Source organism: Oryza sativa, chromosome 1, assembly GCF_034140825.1.
Source record: "Oryza sativa Japonica Group chromosome 1, ASM3414082v1".
In the NCBI taxonomy this organism is placed as follows: Eukaryota; Viridiplantae; Streptophyta; class Magnoliopsida; order Poales; family Poaceae; genus Oryza; species Oryza sativa.
The window spans coordinates 4,779,101-4,802,467 of record NC_089035.1 but is presented as its reverse complement, the minus strand read 5'-3'; the positions used below and the strand labels follow the sequence as shown (position 1 = coordinate 4,802,467).

General features: G+C 47.2%; 1 protein-coding gene and 1 long non-coding RNA gene across 3 annotated transcripts; one reads left to right on the top strand and one right to left on the bottom strand.

Annotated features, from left to right (window-relative positions):
• Nucleotides 1-317: 317 nt before the first annotated feature.
• On the bottom strand, nucleotides 318-1,971 carry LOC136357336 (uncharacterized). 2 transcript variants are annotated; one of them, XR_010742608.1, is made up of 4 exons: nucleotides 1,892-1,971; nucleotides 1,665-1,772; nucleotides 696-845; nucleotides 318-618 (listed from the first exon to the last, which is right to left on the bottom strand). It is a non-coding gene; the product is annotated as an uncharacterized lncRNA (long non-coding RNA). The 2 variants fall into 2 exon arrangements; XR_010742610.1 differs by having other exon boundaries at nucleotides 1,669-1,772.
• Nucleotides 1,972-8,961: 6,990 nt separating this feature from the next.
• Nucleotides 8,962-22,946, top strand: LOC4326771 (uncharacterized). Its single transcript, XM_015766454.3, has 16 exons — nucleotides 8,962-9,083; nucleotides 9,186-9,239; nucleotides 15,586-15,762; nucleotides 15,864-15,995; nucleotides 16,549-16,688; nucleotides 17,593-17,682; nucleotides 17,794-17,922; nucleotides 18,436-18,588; nucleotides 18,963-19,130; nucleotides 19,207-19,286; nucleotides 20,010-20,037; nucleotides 20,331-20,423; nucleotides 20,610-21,572; nucleotides 21,695-21,843; nucleotides 21,933-22,198; nucleotides 22,658-22,946. Exons 1-13 carry the CDS (start codon nucleotides 9,038-9,040, stop codon nucleotides 20,913-20,915), a joined length of 1,596 nt encoding a protein of 531 aa, XP_015621940.1. The 5' UTR covers nucleotides 8,962-9,037; the 3' UTR covers nucleotides 20,916-21,572; nucleotides 21,695-21,843; nucleotides 21,933-22,198; nucleotides 22,658-22,946.
• Nucleotides 22,947-23,367: the final 421 nt, after the last annotated feature.

The window sequence follows — 23,367 nt, the reverse complement described above, 5'->3', positions numbered from 1 at the left end:
TGAGCGTGAATGAGATGAGCTATAAATCCTGGGAGAGAGATACTATAGAAATTGGGTTATGTGAATAAACAATGACCATTACAATAAACAACTTGGAACAGATTACATGTGATCAAGTATAAATAGAGCAAACTTATATAACTTTGAGTGGTGATATATAGAAACTAAAGGTATCTAGATTGCCACATAAGAAATGATTACCTTTTTTTTCGAAGGGCAGGAGGACTCCTCTTTTCATTAATAAAGGAGGAGAGAAATGGTTTATTTGCAGGCGTTTGCTATAAATACAAGGACATAAGAAATGATTACGGTGAAGCTGTGATTGAAACATACTCCATTAATAGTATTGCAGTATTATAGAGCCTTGTACAACAATACAATTGGTAATATATATAAGAATGAACTGGATATTGAGGGGGATCTGTGCCAGCAGCATGGTGGAGAACTGTGTGCATCCTTTATCATCTGATTTTGTTACATCACCACCATGATCAAGAAAATACTTCACAGTAGGAACATCACCAGACTCAGCACAGGCCATAAACGGTGTTAAACATATGTGATAAACAGCACATTGGTATACTTCACATCATACTACCAAACGTAGACATGGCAACCCTGATTTTGCAAAAGGGTGATAGAGTAAGATAAATAATGACCAGAACGCTTCAGCAATATTGACGTCACCCACTCACCCCCCAATTCCTCCATCAAGAACTTGCAAACAGTCAGATGGCCCTGGCATGCTGCGGCATGCAGCAACCCAATCCCATCCTTTTTACGAGCTAAGACTGCATCTCGGGCCTTTCCTTTCCCCATATCAAGGCTCTTTATAATATCTTCTCCTAAAGAAAAACACAGAAACGTCATCTCATTGAGGAATAGAATGGACGGATTAACTACCTATAACACGAAAAGAAAAGTAACAAATATGTGTAATGTGCAATATCCTCACTGAGTCATGTGCACCTATACACTCACTGGGTCGTCTATGTAAACCTGTACTTTGCAACTTGAAAACATTTGTTCAGATTACTACCTGACTACACATCACAAACAGTCACACTTGGAGGCGTAAATGTAATAGAGGATAATCACAACATTTGTCGCATTTATCGAAGGCAAGGAAGCCTCAAATCTTGCAATCTCTAGATAAGATAAGTTGGTAATTCATGGACCTGGGAATTAAACAGTTAAAAGCTTTCACAAACGATCAAATCCATCTAGAGAACCTAGAAATACGGAAAATAGAATGTGGCAAAGTTCTGAAGGCAACGAGAGTGCTAGATGCTGAAGCGCAGCTAGGCTAAAACTTTTCCTTCCATGTTCAAATCAACAATACAACCATCGATGCAAACGCAACACAAGTACACAAGCATCACTCAAACCTAAGGGCGGAAAAGCACACAGGAGCATGCAAAAGGGGCATCCCCTCATTTGCTATCTAAATGGTTATGAAACAATTAAGAAGATAGATTAAAATGTGATATATCACTCCATAAACATGTATTCAACTTTTACAAGTCCAACGAGAAAAAAAACAAATTAAATTACAGCTAGTTAAAGTAGGTCTATCACATTTATCTTATTAAATTCTTTTAGAAAAATTATAATCATTATAGTGGCACGTAAATAAATATGTTTAGAATAGTTTCCCATCATGCCTACACAGATCGATCGGGTGGGATGGACACGGCGAAGATGAGGAGAGGAAGCACCCTTCGAGTCGTCCGAGGTACCCATCTAAGGCCGCCCCAGGAGAGCGCTCGCACCTGCGAACAAAGCGAGAAATCACCATTAGACACAGGCCGAGGAGCAAGCCCCCCGACTAACGCGCGACCGCGACGATCGAACTACGAGGAGAGGTGCGGCAGGGGAAGGCTGAACGAACTGGTGCCGCTGGTGCCGTCATCGGTCGGGCGGCGGACGAACGGCGCCGCCATGGCTCGCCGCGAGGAGGACGGGTGGGGTGGGGTGGGGTGGGGAGCAAGAGGAGACGACGAGGAGCGTTGCGTTGGGGGTGGGTGGGCCCGTGGCCCGTGGGCGGTGTTTGGCCTTCCTTTACTTCGGGACTGTTTATTTCGCGAGAAGAAAATTGCTAGGTGTTACGTAAGATGTTTTTACTGGATTTCGAAAGAGTTTCCGGATATAAATAAAATAACTAATTTTATAACTTATCTGAAAACCGCGAGAAGAATCTTTCGAACCTAATCAACCCGTCATTAGCACATGTAAGTTACTGTAGCACTTATGGCTAATCATGGATTAATTAGGCTCAAAAGATTCGTCTCACGATTTTTCACCTGGTTGTGCAATTAGGGGCTGTTTGGTTCACATACTAACATTGCCTAGGTTTACCATGCTTTCTTAGCCAAACTTGTCAAAGGTGAGGCCATCAAAATCCAAGCCACACTCTAGCCAACAAAATGAAACCATGCCACACTTTTTAGAGACATTTACATGTGGGACCTAGATTACAAAAGAGAAATCTTGCCACACTTGTGGAAGCCAACCAAACACTCACCTAACATGGTCAAACTTGTCTAACCTCAAGTATGGCAAAGTGTGGCAACTTATAGCCATCAACCAAACAGCCCCTTAGTTTTTTAATCTATATTTAATGCTTTATATATGTGTCTAAATATTTGATGTGATATTTTTGAGAAAAAAATTTGGGAACTACAACAGGCCTTCATTAGTCGCTTCGTACGGAAACGCAACCAAGGGTGTGGGTTTTTCCGGTGCACTAGACTGGGTGCACTCGTGGGGCGGGTGTAGGTAGACCCGGTTCATGGAGCCATTTGCCCGGTCTTGAGTTGAGACAAGGCTCGATATACATACACACACGCAAAATGCACGTATGTGGTAACGATGGTGGCTGAAGTTTGGACGATTAATCTGCTTTATATTTTTGCGGGCGAGCGCCGCCTTCAACCTCGCCAGTTGCTGCCGCCGCTCCGCCCGTCGTCACGGCGCTCGCCCGCTGCCGCACTCCTCCTGCACTTGCTCGCCATCGCCACCGCCACTCCTCCCAGGCTCGCCCGCTGCCGCATCTGTGATCGCGACGACGCGCCACCGCCAGAGCGAGACGAGGAGGACATGCTCACAGTGGGGCCCATATTGGGCACACTGGTCTTTAATAATTGTTTCTCTCTCCTATTCCTTTAAAAATAATAAAATAATCATGCTGGTGTCCAGCAGCTAATTGCTAGTTTTTTTACGATGCCTTACAGCAAATACAGGTTTATGATGTCTCCTAGTTAATAACACGTTTTTTGGATGTCCTGTAGCATTTTTTTTGCTAAAAAACAATGTACTAATTTGAATGGCAAATTTTGCTACACGACACTGTTTATGGGTTTTAGCCCTAGGACACTGCCTAAACTCACTTTTGGGAGAAAACACTCCATAAACGTAGTAATTTGCCAGTGGATCCGCTTCGATTAAAATAATACTTTTCGGTTGAAGAGGTGAGAGAAATCGTGTGAAATGTAAAAAATGCCCTTGGCCCACATGTCAGATCTATCTCCTATCTCTCTTATCATCTCTCTCTCTATATATATTCTCTCTCAGAAGCCCACGGGGCGGCGTCGGTCGCGGCGGAGATGGCGAGGACGGCGGCCGGCGAAGTGGAGCGGGGCGGTGGCGGCGGCGGTGGACGAGCGTGCGGCTGGCAGAGCGGCATCGTTGGTCGAGCAGAGTGGTAGCGGCGGCGAGCGAGCGCGGGGCAGGCGACAGCTAGCGGCGTGCGAGAGCCGCGGCGGCGGCGGCTGGCCAGAGCGGCGCACACCCCATGGCGACGGCGATGGCGACGCAAGCTCCTACCATGCCCGCCGGATGGTGTTCACCGAGAAGCGTCGCGGCCATGGTGACGACGATGCAAGCTCCTACCTCGCCCGCCGCCGCGTCCGGGCGTGGCTCCGTCCTCCCCCTCCTCCGTGGCCGCCTGTAACATTCTGAAAATTCGACCAACAAAATCAAAGACTCCAAAAATTCAGATCTTCAAAAAAAAACTTTTTAAATAAATTGCATCATGCCAATTTTATTCGAAGATTTTATTGGATTTTGATTTCGGATTTCATCGATCACAAATGGGAGGAAATTAACTAGGAATAAACCCTAAAAATCAAGTGGGCTAAATAAATAATTAAAATATAAATTAAAATAAAGATTAGGTGGGTTTGGAAATAAATAAAATGTTATCGCAACCATATTAACAACAATTAAATTTTAATACGATGGAATGAGAATTAACTTTAATTAAAAATTCAAATGAATTATATAAACAAAATATGAGTGATATTAAATTAGGTGAATCTTTAGTTAGAATAATATAAATATGGGGTAAAACTTCATTTATGCAAAAATTAAGAATTTCGGAATCAAATTCATATGAGAAACACTCTAAAATCGGTTTATTGGAAAAGTGCACTGTTCATTGCCCGCCACGTGTTCGACCTGGTCCCCAGCCTTTCCCCTCCCCTGCCACGCGCGCCGCTCCGCCTCCCCTCTGCCGCGTCGCTCGCCGTCGCATCACCGTCGTCGTCGCGTCGAGCCCCGTGCCGAGCCGCGCCCGTCCCGCTGCCGCGCCGCTCCCCGTCGCGTCGCCGTCCCGCGTCGCGTCGCCGTCCCATCGCCGCCTGCCACCTCGCCCCGCGCGCCCACGCACCCCGTCACCGCCCGTCGCGTCGCCGTCCCCTCCCGCGCCGAGCCGCTCCGAGCCCCGCGCCGCGCCGCCCGCTCGTCGCCATCGCCGCGCGCCGTCGCCCGTCGCGTCGCCGTCCCGTCGCCGCTCGTCCGTCGCCATCGCGTCTCGCGTCCCGCCGCGCGCCGAGCCCCGCGCCGCCCCCCGCCCCCCGCCGCCCCGAGCCCCGCGCCGCCATCCCGTCACCGCAGCCGCGTCGCCGCCCCTCCCCCTCCTCTCTTTCCCCTCTTCTTCTTCCCCTCTTCCCCTCTTCCCTCTTCCCTCCTCCTCCTTCCCCCTTATCTCTCTCCCTTCCCCTATAAAAGCCTCACTATTCCCCCCCTTCTCCCCGTCTCCACCACCCACTCCTCCACGCCGTCGCGCCGCCATCGTAGTGCCGCCGCGCCGCCATCGTAGTGCCGCCGCACCGCCGCCGTCGTGCTGCCGCGCCGACCGTTTCCGTGCCCGCACCGCCGTTCTCGCGCCACCGTGCGCCGCCGTCGCTGCCGCCGTCATCGCCGCTGCCGCCGCCGGTGAGTCGCCCTCCGTTTCCCTCGAGTCCGCCGCCGCCACCGCTCGGGTGGGAAAGAGAGAGAGCCGAGAGAAAGAGAGGGAGAGCCGAGAAAGAGAAGGAGAGGAAGGGAGGAGGAAGCCAGGAGAGAAAAGAAAAGAAAGGGAGAGAAAGAAAAAGAAAAGAAAAGAGAGGAGAGGAAAAAGGGAAAGAAAGAGAGAAAGAAAAATTAAGAGGGAAATTTAAAATATTTACAAATATTAGAATTTAATTATAGGGTTAATAAAAGTATAGTTAGATGAAATTTTACTAATTAAATACCTAAAATACTAACTCTTAAGTATAGGATTAATGAAAATATAAATGGATGAATTTCTATAGATTATAGATTATTTTTAGTACTCTCCATAAGAAATCAATTCACAGTATTAATTTAGATGTAATTAATAATTGAACAAATGTATGAATTCCCGTAAATTATTGTGGATTATTTTTGGGTAATCTCTATAAATAATCGATTCACGGTAGAAATTCGGACTTAATCGCTAGGAATTTTTAGACGTACATTATATTTAATTGTTTAGTCATAAACTAAATTAAAACGTGTAATATTATAAGATAATTTTAGGATTCCGTCCGACATTTAGCTCGCGATAGAAATTTCTAACCTATTAAATGATATGTTGCTCGGGTAGGTTAAATTAAAAACTCATGACAACAAAATAATTCTTCTCGCAACATAGTTTAAATTGAAGTGGAGTTTGCCCTAGTTCGCGAATAGTAAAGTTAATATAAAAGAATCGACTTTCGCGTTCGACTTTCATTTGGATTTATTTGGATTCTTATTTGAATTCTAACCGAAATTCAAATCAATTTTCGCACGTAACTATAGAGACCGAGGGAGCCGTGGATCCAAGCGAAGGCCAAGACCCGCAAGACTTTGAGCAAGGCAAGTCATCACTATTCCTTGAACATGTTGATCCTAATTGTGAAATTGTTTTGTTTATAAATAAAATTGCATGCAATGATGAATATCCTACTTGTGATTATGCCATGCCTTGATTATTGTTTACCCTTAAATCTTTGTAACCATGTTTACGTATGAGTCCTTAGTCAACTATGACAATTGCTTAGAAATGCTATTCTAGAATCAGGCATACTACTCATATTTATCAAATGCTATATGCTTGGGCAATTACCTGTGGGAAGGTAATTGAAATGCGGCTTGTGGTGACATGAGCGCCACATTGCCATGATATTGATGACATGATTTGTGAAAGGAGAAATAAAATTAAACAACTGTTTTCGACTGAGGCGGACGGAGGATCTGGGTGGTATCTGGAAAAGGCTAGTACCGTCCCCAGTCAGTTAAGGACCGAGCCATGAAGTTAAGCATGAAACGACCCCCGTACAACCGTACTTCTCGAATGGGTATAGACCTAGCGGATTAGATAGCTGAGCGGAGGCAGTATCCATGCATAGTGGTTTCTTGATGTGTGAGGCAGGGGCTCTACGGTGGGGCAGCCATTGGTAGGACCGCGAGGCGGGTGTCTACAGTGGTGTCGCCATCGGTAGGACTGCCATGTGAGAATCTAAAACATAATTATAACTTAATGCATGTGTGAGTATTCCCTTCCCGGGTGCGCCAAAACTCCTCTCACTGCTAGAAACCGTGTACGCCTAGAGTGCATGAGGATGAAAAGTTCATGGAGCGGGTACTGCCAATGCGAGGTTATCGAAAAGCTTTGCCGTGACGCGTCTCATGTGTTGGGACGAGGCTCATGTGTTGGGCAGTCGCGGAGTGCGGGTAAAGTGTACATCCACTGCAGTGTGAGTAAACCAAATCTATTCGAATAGCCGTGCTCGCGGTTATTGAGCACCGGGACATGTATTACACTTGGCTAGACTCTAAATTCTTTAACTTGTGTGGGATGGGATATTGCATGATGATTTTTATGCTGATGGAGCCACTTCCTGAGAGGCGGGAATGTGGACGTCCTCAGAAAACCATAACGAATCAATGGCGGGAAGCTATCCTTGGGATCACAATGGATGGTGGACAGAACCGTCATTGTTTAATATGAACACTGGTATTAAAACTTGGTCAGTTTATGCTAGGTCTTAGGCTTGTGAAAAGAATTACAAAACTTGCTTTGGGCAAAAGAACCATAGCCATCCTTTGAATTCCCCTGTCATGTGCATCATTGATGTGGTGGCTTGCTGAGTACGGTTGGTACTCACCCTTGCAATTATAAAATTAATCAGAAGCGGGAGATGAAGCCTTGGAAGATCCTTATGCCTACTATCAGGAGGGGGACGAAGACGATGGCGTCCAGTAGGTCTTAGTACGGTCGTTGCCTGTGGCAATGGCATGCCGCTGCCTAAAATTCCGCTGCCTTATCTAAACTCTGCTTTTGGTTGTATTCCAGACCGCTCGGTCTGATGATTTAAACAATGCCCGCGGGCTTATGTTGTAATAATTCGTACTAGACTCTCGTGTATGAGCATTTGGTATTCCAGCTATGAATTCGTGTGTACCAGACTACTTGATCCAGGGAAATGGTACGGTTTACACGATTGATTCCTGTTATAAAAACGGGGGTCCACACCGCCCCTCCACCCGCGTCCGCCTCGCCGTCGGCCGCCGACCACCGACCGCCCTCCGCGCGCAGCAGCTGGCGGCGGCGGAGGTGGTGGAGCAGTCGGTGAACACCATCCGGTTCCTCGCCGTGGATGCCGTGGAAATGGCCAAGTCCGGCCACCCGGGACTTCCCATAGGGTGCGCGCCGCTCACGCCAGCCGCAGCCGATGCCCTGCTTCGCTCCGTCGGCCGCCGTCCTCGTCATCTCCGCCGCGACCGACACCGCCCCGTGCGCCTCTGAGAGAGAATATATATAGAGAGAGAGAGAGATGAGAAGAGAGATAAGAGATAGAGCTGATATGTGGGCACAATTGCATTTTTGACATTTTACGCGATTTTTCTCTCCTCTTCAAAGGGCCCAAGGGTATTTTTGACATTTCACGCGATTTCTCTCTCCACTTCAACCAGAAAGCATTATTTTAATCGCGCGGTGTCCACTGGCAAATTACCACGTTTTATGAAGTGTTTTCCCCCAAAAGTGAGTTTGGGTAGTATCTTAGGATTAAAACAACACATAAGCATGGTCCTGTAGCAATTTTTTTTGGTTTTTTTTCGACTATACGAAAAACAAAAACAACGAAAAATAGGAAGCCTCTTACTAATATAATCTTGAGTGAATTTGAGGAGAGGTGAGAGAGAGCAAGAGCAAGCAAGAGTGGCATTCAGACTTGGGCAAGAAGGGAGCCCCCGAGGGACGGGGCGAGGGGGGGTGCACTAGAGAGGTTGGCGTGCTCCCCCTGCCATGTCAATATCGGCCGCCACGGTGGTAGGGGGGCGGCGACAGCGACTCAGTAGCCAAAAAGACCATATATAGAATAAGTTTGTTCAAAATTCTATTTATGAGATAAGTTTTTCAAAAAAATCGTGAAAAATCCATGTCCGTGGGCCACTACATGTCATTGACTATCTAATTGCGAGAGTGAGCGTGAGCGTAGCCGGCCTTGTCTCTCCAACTGGCAAACGGCTCCCTCCATGCACCGGGTCTTGGTACACCCAGGTCCCCACGACACGAGCACGAGCTCTGCGCACCGGGTCCAGTAGACCGCAAAACCCACACCCCATCGTATTCGTCGTGGACGGGGGGGGGGGGGGGCAAAAGCAAGAGGGAGGCCAAAACCCCCCTCCACCCATTTCGCTCTCCTTCTCCTGCAAGCTTCCTCCTCCCCACCCACCCCTCGCTCCTCGCCGCGAGGGGCGAGCCATGGCGCCGCCGCTCGTCTACCTCAGCCCCACCGAAGACGGCACCGGTACGTCCAGATCCCGCACCTCCGCTAACCTCTTGGTTGGCTCTCTTCAATTCTTCTAACGGCGATCTCTCTCGCTCTCGCTCTCGCTTTGTACGCGCGCAGGTGCGAGCACTCTCATGAAGGCGGCCTTCTGCGGGAACCTGGGAAGCCTCAAAGGTTGCTTCCTCTTCTCCTCTCTTCTCCGCCGCGTCGATCCCACTCGATCGATGTCTGTATACATGCCCCCCTTTTGCATGCTCCTGTGTGTTTCTTTTCCTCCGATAGGTTTAATTTGTGTGTCGACGCTTGTGTACTCGTTGTTGCGCTTGCGATGGTCGTATGATGGATTTTGCATGAGCTGCGTTGTTGTTCTTGGGAATTTGCCGCATTTTATTTTCCGTGATGCTATGGCTGCTTGGATTTTATCGTGCGTGAAGGCCGTAACCCTCTGGGCATGTGGATTAGCGGATATTGCACACTTATATTATCTAGAAATTGCAAGATATGAGGCTTTTATTGTAGCAAGCACTTGTGTCGGATAAATGTGGCAGCGCGTTCGCGTTGTTATCATCTTCTATTATATTACCTCTCCAAGTGTGGATATATGATGTATAGTCAGGTACTCTAAACAAATGTTAATTTGCAAGTCGCAAAGTACAGGTTATAGGTGCACATTGTAGGAATAAGTCTTGGCTGGTTGGTCTTGGTCTTGTGGTGCCTTTTTCCTGCTTTTCAGCTTTCTAGGACAGCATCTCTACTTTCAGTTTGGATGCTCTAGGACAGTTAGGACAGCAGTTTGTTGAGATGCTCTAGGACAGTTTGTTGGGATGCTCTGCTCTAGGACAGTTTGTTGGGATGCTGACAGCACCCTCTTAGACTAGCATGGCTGCATGGCTGCTACAAGCAGCTATAAATATGTATCCAATCCTCTTTGGGAGGACATGGCTTTTGTATTTAGTGAATGAAGAAAACCAGAAAATTGCCCCATCTCGAGTGCCATCCTCTTCTCAATGAGAGTAACCATTGAAATTCTAACATCTGGTATCAGAGCCACACCTTCCTGTAGGCTAAACATCTCTTGTTCCACCCCTTCCCAAGCTCGGTTGAGCTCTCAGCCAGCAGCAGCAGCAGCAGCACCGGTTGCCCCTCCTTCCCCTTTCCCTTCCCCCTCTCCACACAGCAGCCCCCCGGAGGTGCGCCATGTCCGACGCTCGGTCTCGGCGTTCGGTCGCCTCGAGCACTCGGCGTCAGCAGGACGCCGAGCTCGCCGCAGCAGAAGAGCGCAGGCGAGCAACGGCTCAGACCGCTGCAGCAGCAGCGAGGGCGGCCAGACTGGCGGCAGCGGAGTTGGCAGCAGCCAGGGCGGAGGCGGAGGCGGAGGCGGCGGAAGATGCGGCACGTGCGGCGGAGGTAGAGGTTGAGACCTTGCGCAGCAGCATCAACGGCTCCATCGCCGGCGACATCACCGCTGACAGGGAGCTTGAGGAGCTGGCAAGAGGAAAGGGCACGGGAGCGAGCAGAGCGGTGGGCAGCAGCCCACCTCCACGGCGGCGGCGGCGGCCCAAGGGACCGTGCGCCCGCCGACGGGAACCCAGACGGGCGCGGGCGTGCCGGCGGCAGCCCGGAGCCCGCACGCGGCCCTCGCAGGCGGCACGGCTCCCTCTCCCCTGACCGGCGCCATGGTCACCACGGCGTCCAGACGGTGGTCAGGGATTTTGGTCCCGGCGGTGGGTGGCCTACCCTCACCAAAACCAACTACATCGAGTGGGCCGCGGTGATGAGGGTGAGGCTCCAGGTGCGGCACATGTGGGAGGCAGTCCGGTACGGTGACGTCGACTACGACGAGGATCGGCGGGCACTGGATGCCCTCATCGCTGCAGTTCCGCCCGAGATGCAGTTCTCGCTTTCCCAGAAGCGGACTGCCAAGGAGGCCTGGGACGCCATCGCTGCGGCACGCATCGGCAGCGACCGCGCCCGCAAGTCCACACTGCAGGCACTCCGCAAGGAGTGGGAGAACCTGGCCTTCAAGCCAGGTGAGGATGTTGATGACTTTGCTCTCCGTCTCAACACTCTCTTGCAGAAAATGGTGCAGTACGGCGACGACACCTACGACGAGGAGAGAGCTGTCGAGAAGCTCTTCCGCTGCGTCCCTGAGAAGTACAGGCAGATCGCTCGCTCGATTGAATCTCTGCTGGACCTCTCCACGATGTCGATCGAGGAGGCGTTAGGTCGCCTCAAGGTCGTCGATGGTGATGAGCCACGGCCTCTCTCGGGGCCCATCACCATCGGCGGGAAGCTCCATCTCACTCGGGAGCAGTGGGAGGCCTCTCAGGGTGACGGGAGGAAGGGGGAGTCATCTTCCCCGACAGGCGGCCATAAGCCGCGCAAGGCGCGGGGAGGTGTCCAGCTACGGTGGGCGCGAAGACGTGCCGAGGGTGGCGCCCGCAGAGGCGCCCAGGGCGTTGCCACCGGCAACCACAAGCCGGCACGAGACGACACCTGCCGCAACTGTGGCAAGCTTGGCCATTGGGCCAAAGACTGTCGACAGCCACGACGCGGCCAGGCCCACGTCGCACGGGTGGAGGAGGAAGAGCCGGCTCTGCTCCTAGCTCACGCAAGCATCGAGCTACCTCCAGCGGCACCGGCCGCAGCGGCTTTCCTCCACCTTGATGAGCCGAAGGTACTCGTCTCCCTCTGTGACGGCTCCAGCAACGACAAGGCTGATGGGTGGTACCTCGACACCGGCGCCACCCATCACATGACCGGCCGACGGGAGTTCTTCACCGAGTTCGACTCCAGCGTCCGAGGCACCGTCAAGTTCGGGGACGCCTCCGGCGTGGAGATCAAGGGTGTTGGCTCCGTCACCTTCACCGCCAAGTCCGGTGAGCACAGGCTGCTCACCGGAGTCTACTACATCCCCGCGTTGAGGAATTCTATCATCAGCGTGGGACAGCTGGATGAGAACGGCTCACGCGTGTTGGTCGAGGACGGACTCATGAGGATTTGGGATCGCCGTCGTCGCCTTCTTGCCAAGGTAACCAGAGGCACTAATCGACTCTACATCCTCAGCGCGCAGGTCGCACATCCAGTTTGCCTCGCCGCTCGTCGGGACGACGAGGCGTGGCAGTGGCACGAGCGCTTCGGGCACCTCCACTTCGAGGCCCTGAAGCAGCTCAGTGCCAAGGAGATGGTGCGAGGCATGCCGTGCCTTGACCACGTGGAGCAGCTCTGCGACGTCTGCGTGGTGACAAAGCAGCGGCGGCTCCCCTTTCCCCAGCAGACGAGCTTCCGAGCCAAGGAGCGGCTCGGGCTCGTGCACGGGGACTTGTGTGGCCCAGTGACACCGGCCACACCAGGAGGACGACGTTATTTCCTGCTGCTCGTCGACGACCTCTCCCGCTACATGTGGGTGATGGTCCTCGGCAGCAAGGGAGAGGCTGCGGACGCCATCAGGCATGCGCAGGCTGCTGCAGAGGCGGAGTGCGGCCGCAAGCTGCGCGTGCTGCGCACCGACAACGGCGGCGAATTCACGGCAGCTGAATTCGCGTCGTACTGCGCTGATGAGGGCATTCAGCGCCACTACACCGCGCCGTACAGCCCACAGCAGAACGGCGTCGTCGAGCGGCGCAACCAGACGGTTGTGGGGATGGCTCGGGCCCTCCTCAAGCAGAGGGGGATGCCGGCCATCTTCTGGGGGGAGGCGGTGGTGACGGCCGCCTACATCCTCAACCGCTCGCCTACCAAGGCCCTCGATGGCAGGACACCGTACGAGGCTTGGCATGGGCGCAAGCCGGCGGTCTCCCACCTGCGGGTCTTCGGCTGCCTCGCGTTCGCCAAGGAGCTTGGCCACATCGGCAAGCTCGACGACAGGAGCACCCCAGGGGTGTTCATCGGCTACGCGGAGGGCTCGAAGGCCTACCGCATCCTCGACCCGGAGACACAGCGTGTGCGCATTACGCGCGATGTTGTGTTCGACGAAGGGCGAGGGTGGGTATGGGACAAGGCGGTGGATGATGGTTCGACTCCGACGTACGACGACTTCACCATCGAGTACGTCCACTTCGAGGGAGCTGGGGGAGTAGGCAGCTCTTCTTCACCGAGCGTGTCTACCCCAGTCCCCGAGCCTCCACCGACTCCAACACCAACACACCCTCGGGCCACGACTTCGACTACGACGAGCTCTTCGTCGACACCACCCCAGCCGGTGTCCCCACACGCTCCAGCACCAACAGCCACTCCTCCGGGCACGTCTACTCCGACGCCAGCTCGTGTTGAGCGCAGCCCGGTGGAGTTCGTTACTCCGCTCTCCCACGACGGGGAGCGCATCGACGCGTACCATGACGGCGAGCAGCTACGGTACCGTACGATGGAGGATCTTCTCGGCGACCAGCCGGTGCCGGGACTGGTGCCTCGCAACCTGGAGGCGCAGTTGCACCTTGCGTGCGACGACGGTGAGCCTCGGTCTTTTGCAGAGGCCGAGAAACACGCGGCATGGCGTGCCGCGATGCAGTCGGAGATGGACGCGGTTCAGGAGAACCGCACCTGGGAGCTTGCTGACCTCCCTCGTGGTCACCGCGCGATCACCCTTAAGTGGGTGTTCAAGCTGAAGAGGGATGAAGCCGGAGCCATCGTCAAGCACAAGGCTCGCTTGGTGGCACGCGGTTTCGTGCAGCAGGAGGGGATCGACTACGACGATGCCTTCGCTCCCGTGGCACGGATGGAGTCCGTGCGACTCCTTCTTGCGCTGGCTGCTCAGGAAGGCTGGGGCGTCCATCACATGGACGTCAAGTCGGCGTTTCTAAACGGCGACTTGAAGGAGGAGGTCTACGTGCACCAGCCGCCGGGATTTGTGATCCCCGGCAAGGAGGGCAAGGTGCTACGCCTGCACAAGGCCCTCTACGGCTTGCGGCAGGCACCGAGGGCGTGGAATGCCAAGTTGGATTCCACGCTCAAGGGGATGGGCTTCGAGCAAAGCCCGCACGAGGCGGCCATCTACCGGCGGGGCAATGGAGGAAATGCCTTGCTGGTGGGTGTCTACGTCGACGACTTAGTGATCACCGGCACCAAGGATGCAGAGGTCGCGGCGTTCAAGGAGGAGATGAAGGCCACCTTCCAGATGAGTGATCTGGGGCCTCTCTCCTTCTACCTGGGGATCGAAGTGCACCAGGACAACTCCGGGATCACGCTTCGACAGACCGCCTACGCCAAGCGCGTCGTTGAGCTGGCTGGGCTCACCGATTGCAACCCAGCTCTCACTCCGATGGAGGAGAGACTGAAGCTGAGCCGCGACAGCACAGCGGAGGAGGTGGATGCTACACAGTACCGACGTCTTGTGGGGAGCCTTCGCTACCTCACCCACACACGGCCGGACTTGGCCTTCTCCGTCGGCTACGTCAGTCGGTTCATGCAGCGACCGACGACGGAGCACCAGCAGGCTGTGAAGAGGATCATCCGCTACGTTGCGGGGACTCTCGACCACGGTCTCTACTACCCGAGGTGTCCTGGCAAGGCACACTTCGTTGGGTACAGCGACAGCGACCACGCCGGCGACATCGACACCAGCAAGAGCACGAGCGGGATTCTCTTTTTCCTCGGCGAGTGCCTCGTTAGCTGGCAGTCAATCAAGCAGCAGGTGGTGGCCCTGTCCAGCTGCGAGGCCGAGTACATGGCAGCATCCGCCGCTTCGACCCAGGCGCTCTGGCTTGCTCGACTGCTTAGTGATCTCCTCGGCAGAGATACTGGAGCGGTGGAGCTCAGGGTGGATAGCAAGTCCGCTCTGGCCCTGGCAAAAAACCCCGTTTTTCACGAACGGAGCAAGCACATCCGAGTGAGGTACCATTTCATCCGAAGCTACTTGGAGGAAGGGAGCATCAAGGCGAGCTACATCAACACCAAGGACCAGCTTGCGGATTTGCTCACCAAACCCCTTGGGAGGATCAAGTTCCTTGAGCTTTGCTCCCGGATCGGGATGGCTCAACTCTCCCACAAGACGGCGCACAAGACTTAGGGGGAGAATGTAGGAATAAGTCTTGGCTGGTTGGTCTTGGTCTTGTGGTGCCTTTTTCCTGCTTTTCAGCTTTCTAGGACAGCATCTCTACTTTCAGTTTGGATGCTCTAGGACAGTTAGGACAGCAGTTTGTTGAGATGCTCTAGGACAGTTTGTTGGGATGCTCTGCTCTAGGACAGTTTGTTGGGATGCTGACAGCACCCTCTTAGACTAGCATGGCTGCATGGCTGCTACAAGCAGCTATAAATATGTATCCAATCCTCTTTGGGAGGACATGGCTTTTGTATTTAGTGAATGAAGAAAACCAGAAAATTGCCCCATCTCGAGTGCCATCCTCTTCTCAATGAGAGTAACCATTGAAATTCTAACACACATGACTCAACGAGGTTGTTTCCAATTGCACACATTAGCCATTCCCCTTTTCATGTTCTAAGCTTCTATAGGCTATAACTACTTAATCTGTCCATTCTCTTCCTTAGTGTAATGACGTTTTCGGTGGTTTTTCTTTGGGAGAAGGTGCTATGCCTATAAAGAGACTTGAGATTGAGAAAGTAAAGGCCCAGGATGCAGTCTTAGCTTTTAAAAATGATGGAATCGGGTTGCTGCACGCTGCGGCTTGCCAGGGCCAACTGAATGTTTGCAAGTTCTTGGTGGAGGAATTGGGGGGTGACGTGAATATTGCTGGAGCACAAGGTCATTATCTAACTTTTATCATCCTTTCGTGAGTTTGCTGGCTTCCATGTCTACGTTTGGTAGTATGATGTGTGAGTATACTAATGTGCTATTCATCACAGGTTTAACACCGTTTATGGCAGCTGCTGAGTCTGATGATGTTCCTACTGTAAAATATTTTCTTGATCATGGTGGTGATGTAACAAAAGCAGATGTTAGAGGATGCACAGTTCTCCACCATGCTGCTGGCACAGGTCTCCCTTGATATGAACACTATCCATTTCCTTGTTATATTATCAATTATATTGTTGTACAAGATTCTACGATACTGCATTACTGTTAATAGATTACATTTAATTCAACCATGTCGTCACAGTTATCTTTTATTGTGTCGCTAATCTAGATACTATTATAGCCCCATCATTTGGCCTAAACAGCCAAAGAATAAGCCAAAATTTGAATTTTTGAACTTGATTTTGAAGTTGATTTTGAAATGCTTTTAACGTAATTTTTGTTAATGTTGGCTTTTAAGTCGCTACGAACAAATATACAAAAGTTTTACTTATAAATTAATTTTAATTTTCTAATAAGCCAAATAAGCCATTTTGGCCAAATGGGCAACCGATGGGAGCCTTAGTTTATATATCACCACTCAAAGTTGTATTGGTTTGCTCTGTATATACTTGGTCACATCTCACATGTAATCTATTGTGATTTGTCCATTGCACTGGTAAATGTTTATTCAAATAACTCAATTTATATAGTATTTGTTTCCCCATGATTTATGGCCCATCTCATTCATTGCAGGATGCTGTAAGGTAACAGAGTTCTTGCTTTCAAAAGGAATACCTGTTGACATAGACTGTGGCCTTGGAACACCACTCTTGCATGCTGCTAACGATGACAAGGATAAGACACTGAAGATTTTGTTGGATCACAAGGCAGATGTATGTAGTTGCTACTATTTCTTATTTCCTCTTCCTTTTTTTCACTGCTAGTTTGGATAGCTAGATATTTGTTTTGCTTTCCACTTAGATTATTAGCTGATGTACACTTATGCGTGTTTGCATGGGACTGTTTTGTTTGCCTGGACTGAACCATTCCAAGATATTGCAGTGCATAATCCATACTTTTGGTTTTTTCCACTTTTAACATTTTATGGAGGATCTTAGATCATATGATGGTGTGATTTAAAAGTTATATTTCCAGATCTTAAAATGATTTTTCTTTATTATGTTATGAAATGCATTATTGTGATTATTATATATCTTACCCTCGAGGATTATCCTAACTCCTAAAATTGTCATTTGGCCTGCTCTAAGTAAGGTTGACTCATGATTTTTGGAGAAAGAGTATGGAATTTTAAGTGTTCAATTCATCACACCAATAATAAAAACTATTGTCCTGCTCTATGAGCTTCTCAACTCTTAATAAATGAAATGCTTTTGGATCATTATGTCAAATTTGTAACTTCATCTGCATCATTTCCGCCCTTCTAGTTTGATATTGACATCACCAAATGTCCACCATAATCTCTTCCAATGCAGCAACATCAGTTTGGCTTCATGAAATTTGAGTAGCTGTGGTTGTACCTGTATCTGAACTCTGAATATAATTATTGGTTTCATGTGTAATATGAATTTTCCTATTGTAATAAGAAATCCGTAAAATATGCACATAATGCAATTTGAATTCTTTCAACAGCGCAAATTGCTAACTTGAATTTGTAAAAAGTGGCAAATGCTAATCAGGAAAAAAAGTGCAGTTCAAGCATTATATTTATTTCCTTTTTCATCCACATATTCTGCTTTCAGCTTTTACTAAGGCTAAACTCTCATTTTCTGCTTTCAGCCTAACGTAATTGTCAACAATGGAGCATGTAGTCTCCTGATGAGTTCCCTTGTGTGCCGTTCATTGAAGTGCATGAAGCTACTCATAAAGGTCAATGCTTAATTGAGTCTATATTTGTTCAACTACCGCTACTGTTTTATTTTGTTAACTCAAAATATTTGTTGTGGAGCTAAATATTATATTGCACAATGCTTTTCTTAGGCTGGTGCTGATGTTAATGGCAAGGGAGCACTTGTGTCTCCCTTGATGTTTGCTGCATCACAAGGATGCTATACTAACTTCATTAAGTTTCTCCTGAAGGCTGGAGCAAACCCTAATATACCTGATGATGTATGTTTTCTGTTCTTCTGAGTCACTTATTAGTTTTCCACTCTGGTCTGATTACAGCTCTGATTATTTTAGGGAGTTATTTTAGCAATAAGTTGAGGCTGCTTTGACTATGCTAGTTGTATTGCACTTATCATTTGAATATTTTATTCTAAAGGTGCATTTTGTAGTTTCCTATCATTATCAGAGCCTATGTCCTTTATTTATTGTATGTGTAAGTATATCTTGCGAGTACAGAAAAGTTTGTGCAAAGCATGGATAACATTTTAGTGACCAATGACGCTACAAATCAAGATTATATCCAAAAGGCCTTTTCAATGTCCAAAATTGCCATGGCCAGCTTTTAACCTACACACCATGGTTTTTTTTGGGACATATGGAGATGTTTGGTTGAAAGCCACATTTTGTGATAATTTGTCGTACTCTGAATTTAATCTGCATTCACCAATTTTGGTGTCTTTTAGGTTCCTTGCTGAATTACGCTGTATGAAATGACTTCTTCATTCTTTTGTGCAGTTGGGTTGGTTGCCTGTGGAGCATGCTGCATTACGTGATTGCAGGGAAGATGTTGAAAGGCTATTTCCATTGACTTCCCCAATTCCAAATGTCCCGGAGTGGAGTGTCAATGGAATAATCTCTCATGCGAAAGTCAAAGATATAAGGCCAATGGTACGTTATGTATTTATGTACAGTAATGCTCTTTCAGTCTTTCCATACTAAATATTGTTTAATGCCACAGGTTTCCTTATGTTATTGTGAAAATTAGAGTTTTATTTGAGTGACTGACATCAAGTACACTTGAGTTGCGGCATAAGAATGCCATAGGCCTAACCACAAAACTATGAAGAATGTTGGAGATAAAGATGCTAAGTTTCTTTATTAATGGAAATCATCCTAGATAAATGTTCTGCTATTCAAACTTTCAAATATCCACTTTGGATTGCATTAAATTAATGGAAATCATTGACCGTTGAAATAAAGTTTTCATGCATTCTTCTTAAGCTTGGGAATGATAACGTTGTTTATGTGATGTTTGAGCATAGACAATAGATCATGGGCCAACCACAGTTCTGTACACAAACAGGAGCATTTGTAGATTGCTCATGGGTGATGGTGAAGATGCTCAATCTGATGGTAACAGATCCCGAATGATGCGGCCTAACTGGGAAAAAGCTTGTTATCGTTGGAGTGCAGGTCACATGCTACTCAAGGTAAGATTCGCTGCAGCTTACCTTTTTGTGATCCATCATGTATTATGGTCTGTGTCCTGATTTACTCTAAATCTAGGAGTACAAACAACTGTGGGATGCTCTCATGGATGCACAAAAATTGGATCCTGGGAGCGTTGAAATTGAGAAGGAACAAAGGTATCATCTTCTGTTTCTCTTGAGCATGTTTTCCAAACACAATCACGGTTGTGCATGGAACATGTGTTAATACTAAGATGTAGTTGTGCCCACATTTACTGCAGCTGAACACTCAAACTTTTCTTTTTGGTTTTATATGCCACTCTTCTATCTTTGAGTCCATGTAACACTTTGGGTTATTATGACTGACATTTAATTGAATCGCAATCTGATTAGCTGGCATATTCAAATCCTGCTTATTTGTCTCAAAGGAGAATAGGCTGCTCATTATTCAAAACCATTATAGGTATAGCACCCGATGAGCTCTGATATTGTTGTTACATTTAACCCATAAATTTTCTGGTTGAGGCATATTTCTGCATAATGCTGATATCCACTGTATTTCGATGGCTCCTACAGCCTTCCACTTTTAGATATGTGATCTGTAATAGCCGTCTGTTGCTGGATCTATATTATGTTGAGGCTTTGCAGTATCCACATTAGTCAAGTCTTCTTGCTGTTCATATGCTATTTTCCTCACATGGAGGAAAATGAGGGAACCATGGGCTTCATTGTCTGTTACCATTTTTCACTTTGCTTTAATCATTAAGTTTCCATGACTTGAACGATTGTAATGAATGTTGCTACGTAAAACATTGAAAATAAAAAAAAAATGACAGAATTGCTAGTGTTCATTTTAATGTATATATCAAGGTTGATGATGCAGCTGTTGTACTTGTACAGGGAATATGATATCCAAGAAAGTAAAGATGTAAGTTTACCTGCACAGCTACTTCAAACATTTCAATTACCTTTAATAGCTGTTGTCCAATTTACTTATAAGCTTTTCACTGGAACTCATTTTGAATTTGATTGATCTTTTTTATGTAGTAGTTTAGTTCATTTTTATTGAGTTCGAATTCCTTTTATTACAAATGGTGTTGGCTTTATGGTTTTGAAGCATCAAATTTACAAAATTGGCCATAAATTAATCTATTTAACTATATTTCCTTGTACTATCAATTAATTCTTATTTTAACATTTTTTTTCACCTCCCATCTGTAGGTTGTGGAGTCGAAGGTTGGCCTTTATGATAAACCCACTGCATCTTATGGGGTCAAACCTCCAAATGTTTCATCTGTTATGGGAAAAACACAAGTAAGTGTTGCCAAAATCCCCCTACTTTGCTCTGTATGAATAAATGCTGTTGTATTGTATCCTTATTATTAGAAATGCAATATGAATGTTGATTCCTGATACCTCCTTTTAATTACTTAAATGCGCAATGTATTTAAGATATCATCATATGTTTTTAACTTCAAGATATTTATAATATTTATCCAGGTTTTTGTCAAACATCCCCATGGAACGTTATCCCTGCAGATTGATACATGCAAAGATGTGGTCTTCTTAAAAGAAGAGGTAGAGAAAAGGATGAGGCTGGATGTTTCTGGATCCTTCTTCGTGTACCAGATGAGCACGTTAGAAGCAGGAATACCATTATCATCGTATGGTATAGAAAAGGATTCAAATATATATATGTGTGGTAGGCTTCTCGGTGGACAGAGGTTTCATGGAAGCAGAAGAGTTCATGGTAGAAGAAAGTTCCACGGTCGAAGAAAATTTAAAACACTATCACAATTTTTCTAAAAGCATGGGCATGAGTTCCTAAGGGAAGTTCAACTTCCGGACAACTCAAGAACTAAGGAACTCACTGAGTTGGGCTGTTTGGTTCTCTCCAGTTTGATACACTTATTTACATCGGTGTTTGTAGCTGGAAAGACATGGAATGGGAACATTGACATGGATGGTTTGATTGTTGTTCATGGGAGAGTCAGAATCAAGAAAAAGCCATGGAAAGGCCTCAACTCAAGCAAGATGAACAGTGACTGCACCAAGTTGACTTCGATGATAAGAGAAATGTTTGTCAAAAAAAATGTTCATCCTCCGTACTTGAAGCACCTTCTTGGAAAGTTAGAAGCTTTAGCTGTCGATGTTTTCACAGTGCGTCAGCAGCTTGCTTTTGACTATCATATCTCTTTGATACCTTCTCTGAACCGAGTAAATTTGGTGTATCAAATTAAGAGATGCTATGATGGCTGGGATGACAGAGAGAAAATGTACTTCAGATTTGTTGCAGACAATTGCACAGTCCCAGAAGATTGGTGCAATACTTTGATGTCTAAGCATTTGTTTCGCCTAGTGATTTTGGAAGGACAGAAGAGGAACATCATATACGGCTCCAATGGCATGAGTGCATTTCATTTGGTGAGAAATTACAATACTCATGCACCAGAACATTCCTGGGTAAGCTCGCCCTTCTCTTGTTTCTGATTGTGATTCCAGAACGTTCCTAGATTTCCTATTTGCGATTCTGATTCAAAAAAGAAAGAGGAAAGGAAATAATGACATGAAGCTTTCTTTTGCAGATTCATGTGTTCGTGGATTCCAAAATAGAACATTACCAATGGTTTCAATGTGATAGTGGTATTGAGCTAATGGTCCCAAAATATCTAGGAGACTTTCTTGCAGAAGCTGTATTTAAGTTTATTGAAGATGAGTTTGATTTAACTCATGTGTACGTATATTTCATTTCAGTTCAATTAGTTTAACTTTTTTTTGTGTAGGTTAGTTTGAACTAATTTAATATAAAAATTTCTTCTGTAGGTTAAGGACTTGTTTTGCTTTGGGGTCCTATGTTACTGACTCATTGTCAGACAGTAGCTCCGATGAATCGTCGTCAGAGAGCAGCTCGTATAGTCCCTCTCCCAGGAAAAGAAAGAGAAGGAATTCAGTTAGTCACAGAAAGAGAAAATCTCGGAGGTGTTCAAGTTCTTCCAGCAGCAGCATGTCTGATTATCCACCCAGGAAAAGAAAGAAAAGCCATTCTACCAAAAAGGAAAGCTCCAAAAAATGTAAAATTGAGCACTAAGGTAAGAACACATTTTTCTGAATTGTCCGCTGCTCTCTTGTGCTTTAATGTCTGATGTAGCTTTTGCTTTTCTGGCTCTTTCTTTAGCCAAATCAAAATTAGTGTCCGGGCCTTTTTGGATTGCTACTAAGGGCTAGTTTGGATTGTTACCTTGCCAAAATTATGGTAGGGTAGCAAACCAAACATCTCTATTAAATCACTACCTTTGCCAAAAAATTGGCTTTGACCATAAACTTGTCTCTTATAGTCATATTTTGGCTTCAATCCAAATAAATATTTTTAACTTCACCCTACCAAAGTTGCTCAAGATTTGGCACTACCAAAATTTTGATAGGGCATCAATCCAAACAGACACTTCTTCGCTATAATTTCACATTTTGTCTCCATGTTGGTAGGAAACCAAATATAACCAAATGCAATTCAGGTATATTAAAAGATTGTGTTGTTTCTCTGCTTTCAGGTATTCCAACACTGCTACGACACAACTTCCATGAAGGATCTGAATGTAACAGCCATGACAAGCTGTCAAGTCCATTTGATGGGATGGGTGCATTCTGGAAAGGATAGTTGTAGAATCTTTTAGGACTTATAGAAGATATTTCTCTCCATGAGCCCTTGTCATTTTTCAGTGCACGCATTTCAGACTTTAGTTTAACAACTGTCTGTCTCTGAATTTGAAGAAGACACATTTCGACTTCTTCATGAACCAAAGTATTAACGTATTATTCAGCTTTCTGTCTCTGAACAAATTTGCTCCACACTCACGCTGCATTTCTTGGGTTTATCCTTATGAGCTGAAAATCTGCATACTTGATAATTACGCTAACTATTTCTGATGGTATAATGTGCAGCTAAGAAGCTAAGGCGGGTGCCAAGACCGACGCCTAAAGCCTGGGCGTCATCATCCTCATGCTCCTCAACCAGGATTTTAGGTTGAGGGTATCAGTGTCAACTCAACACTCATAGCAACAATTAATTACATCCTGTAGTAAACTTATAACGAGTATGAAAAGTAATAGAAGAATGCTATGTAACTAGATGAAATTGAATTGTTATCTAAGTAATCGTTGTTCTCAAATAAAAAATCCTTAATTAATTGTTACTATTTAAAGAAATTAATCAGGTGGATAGCTTGGTGAGTGAGTTAGAACAAAATTAAGATGAAAATCA

Coding starts and splice junctions, on each gene's coding strand:
- LOC4326771 (XM_015766454.3), top strand. CDS start 9,038: ATGGCGCCGCCGCTCGTCTACCTCAGCCCCACCGAAGACGGCACCG. Junction 15,996..16,548: donor CCACCATGCTGCTGGCACAG/GTCTCCCTTGAT, acceptor CATTCATTGCAG/GATGCTGTAAGGTAACAGAG. Junction 20,038..20,330: donor ATATCCAAGAAAGTAAAGAT/GTAAGTTTACCT, acceptor TCCCATCTGTAG/GTTGTGGAGTCGAAGGTTGG.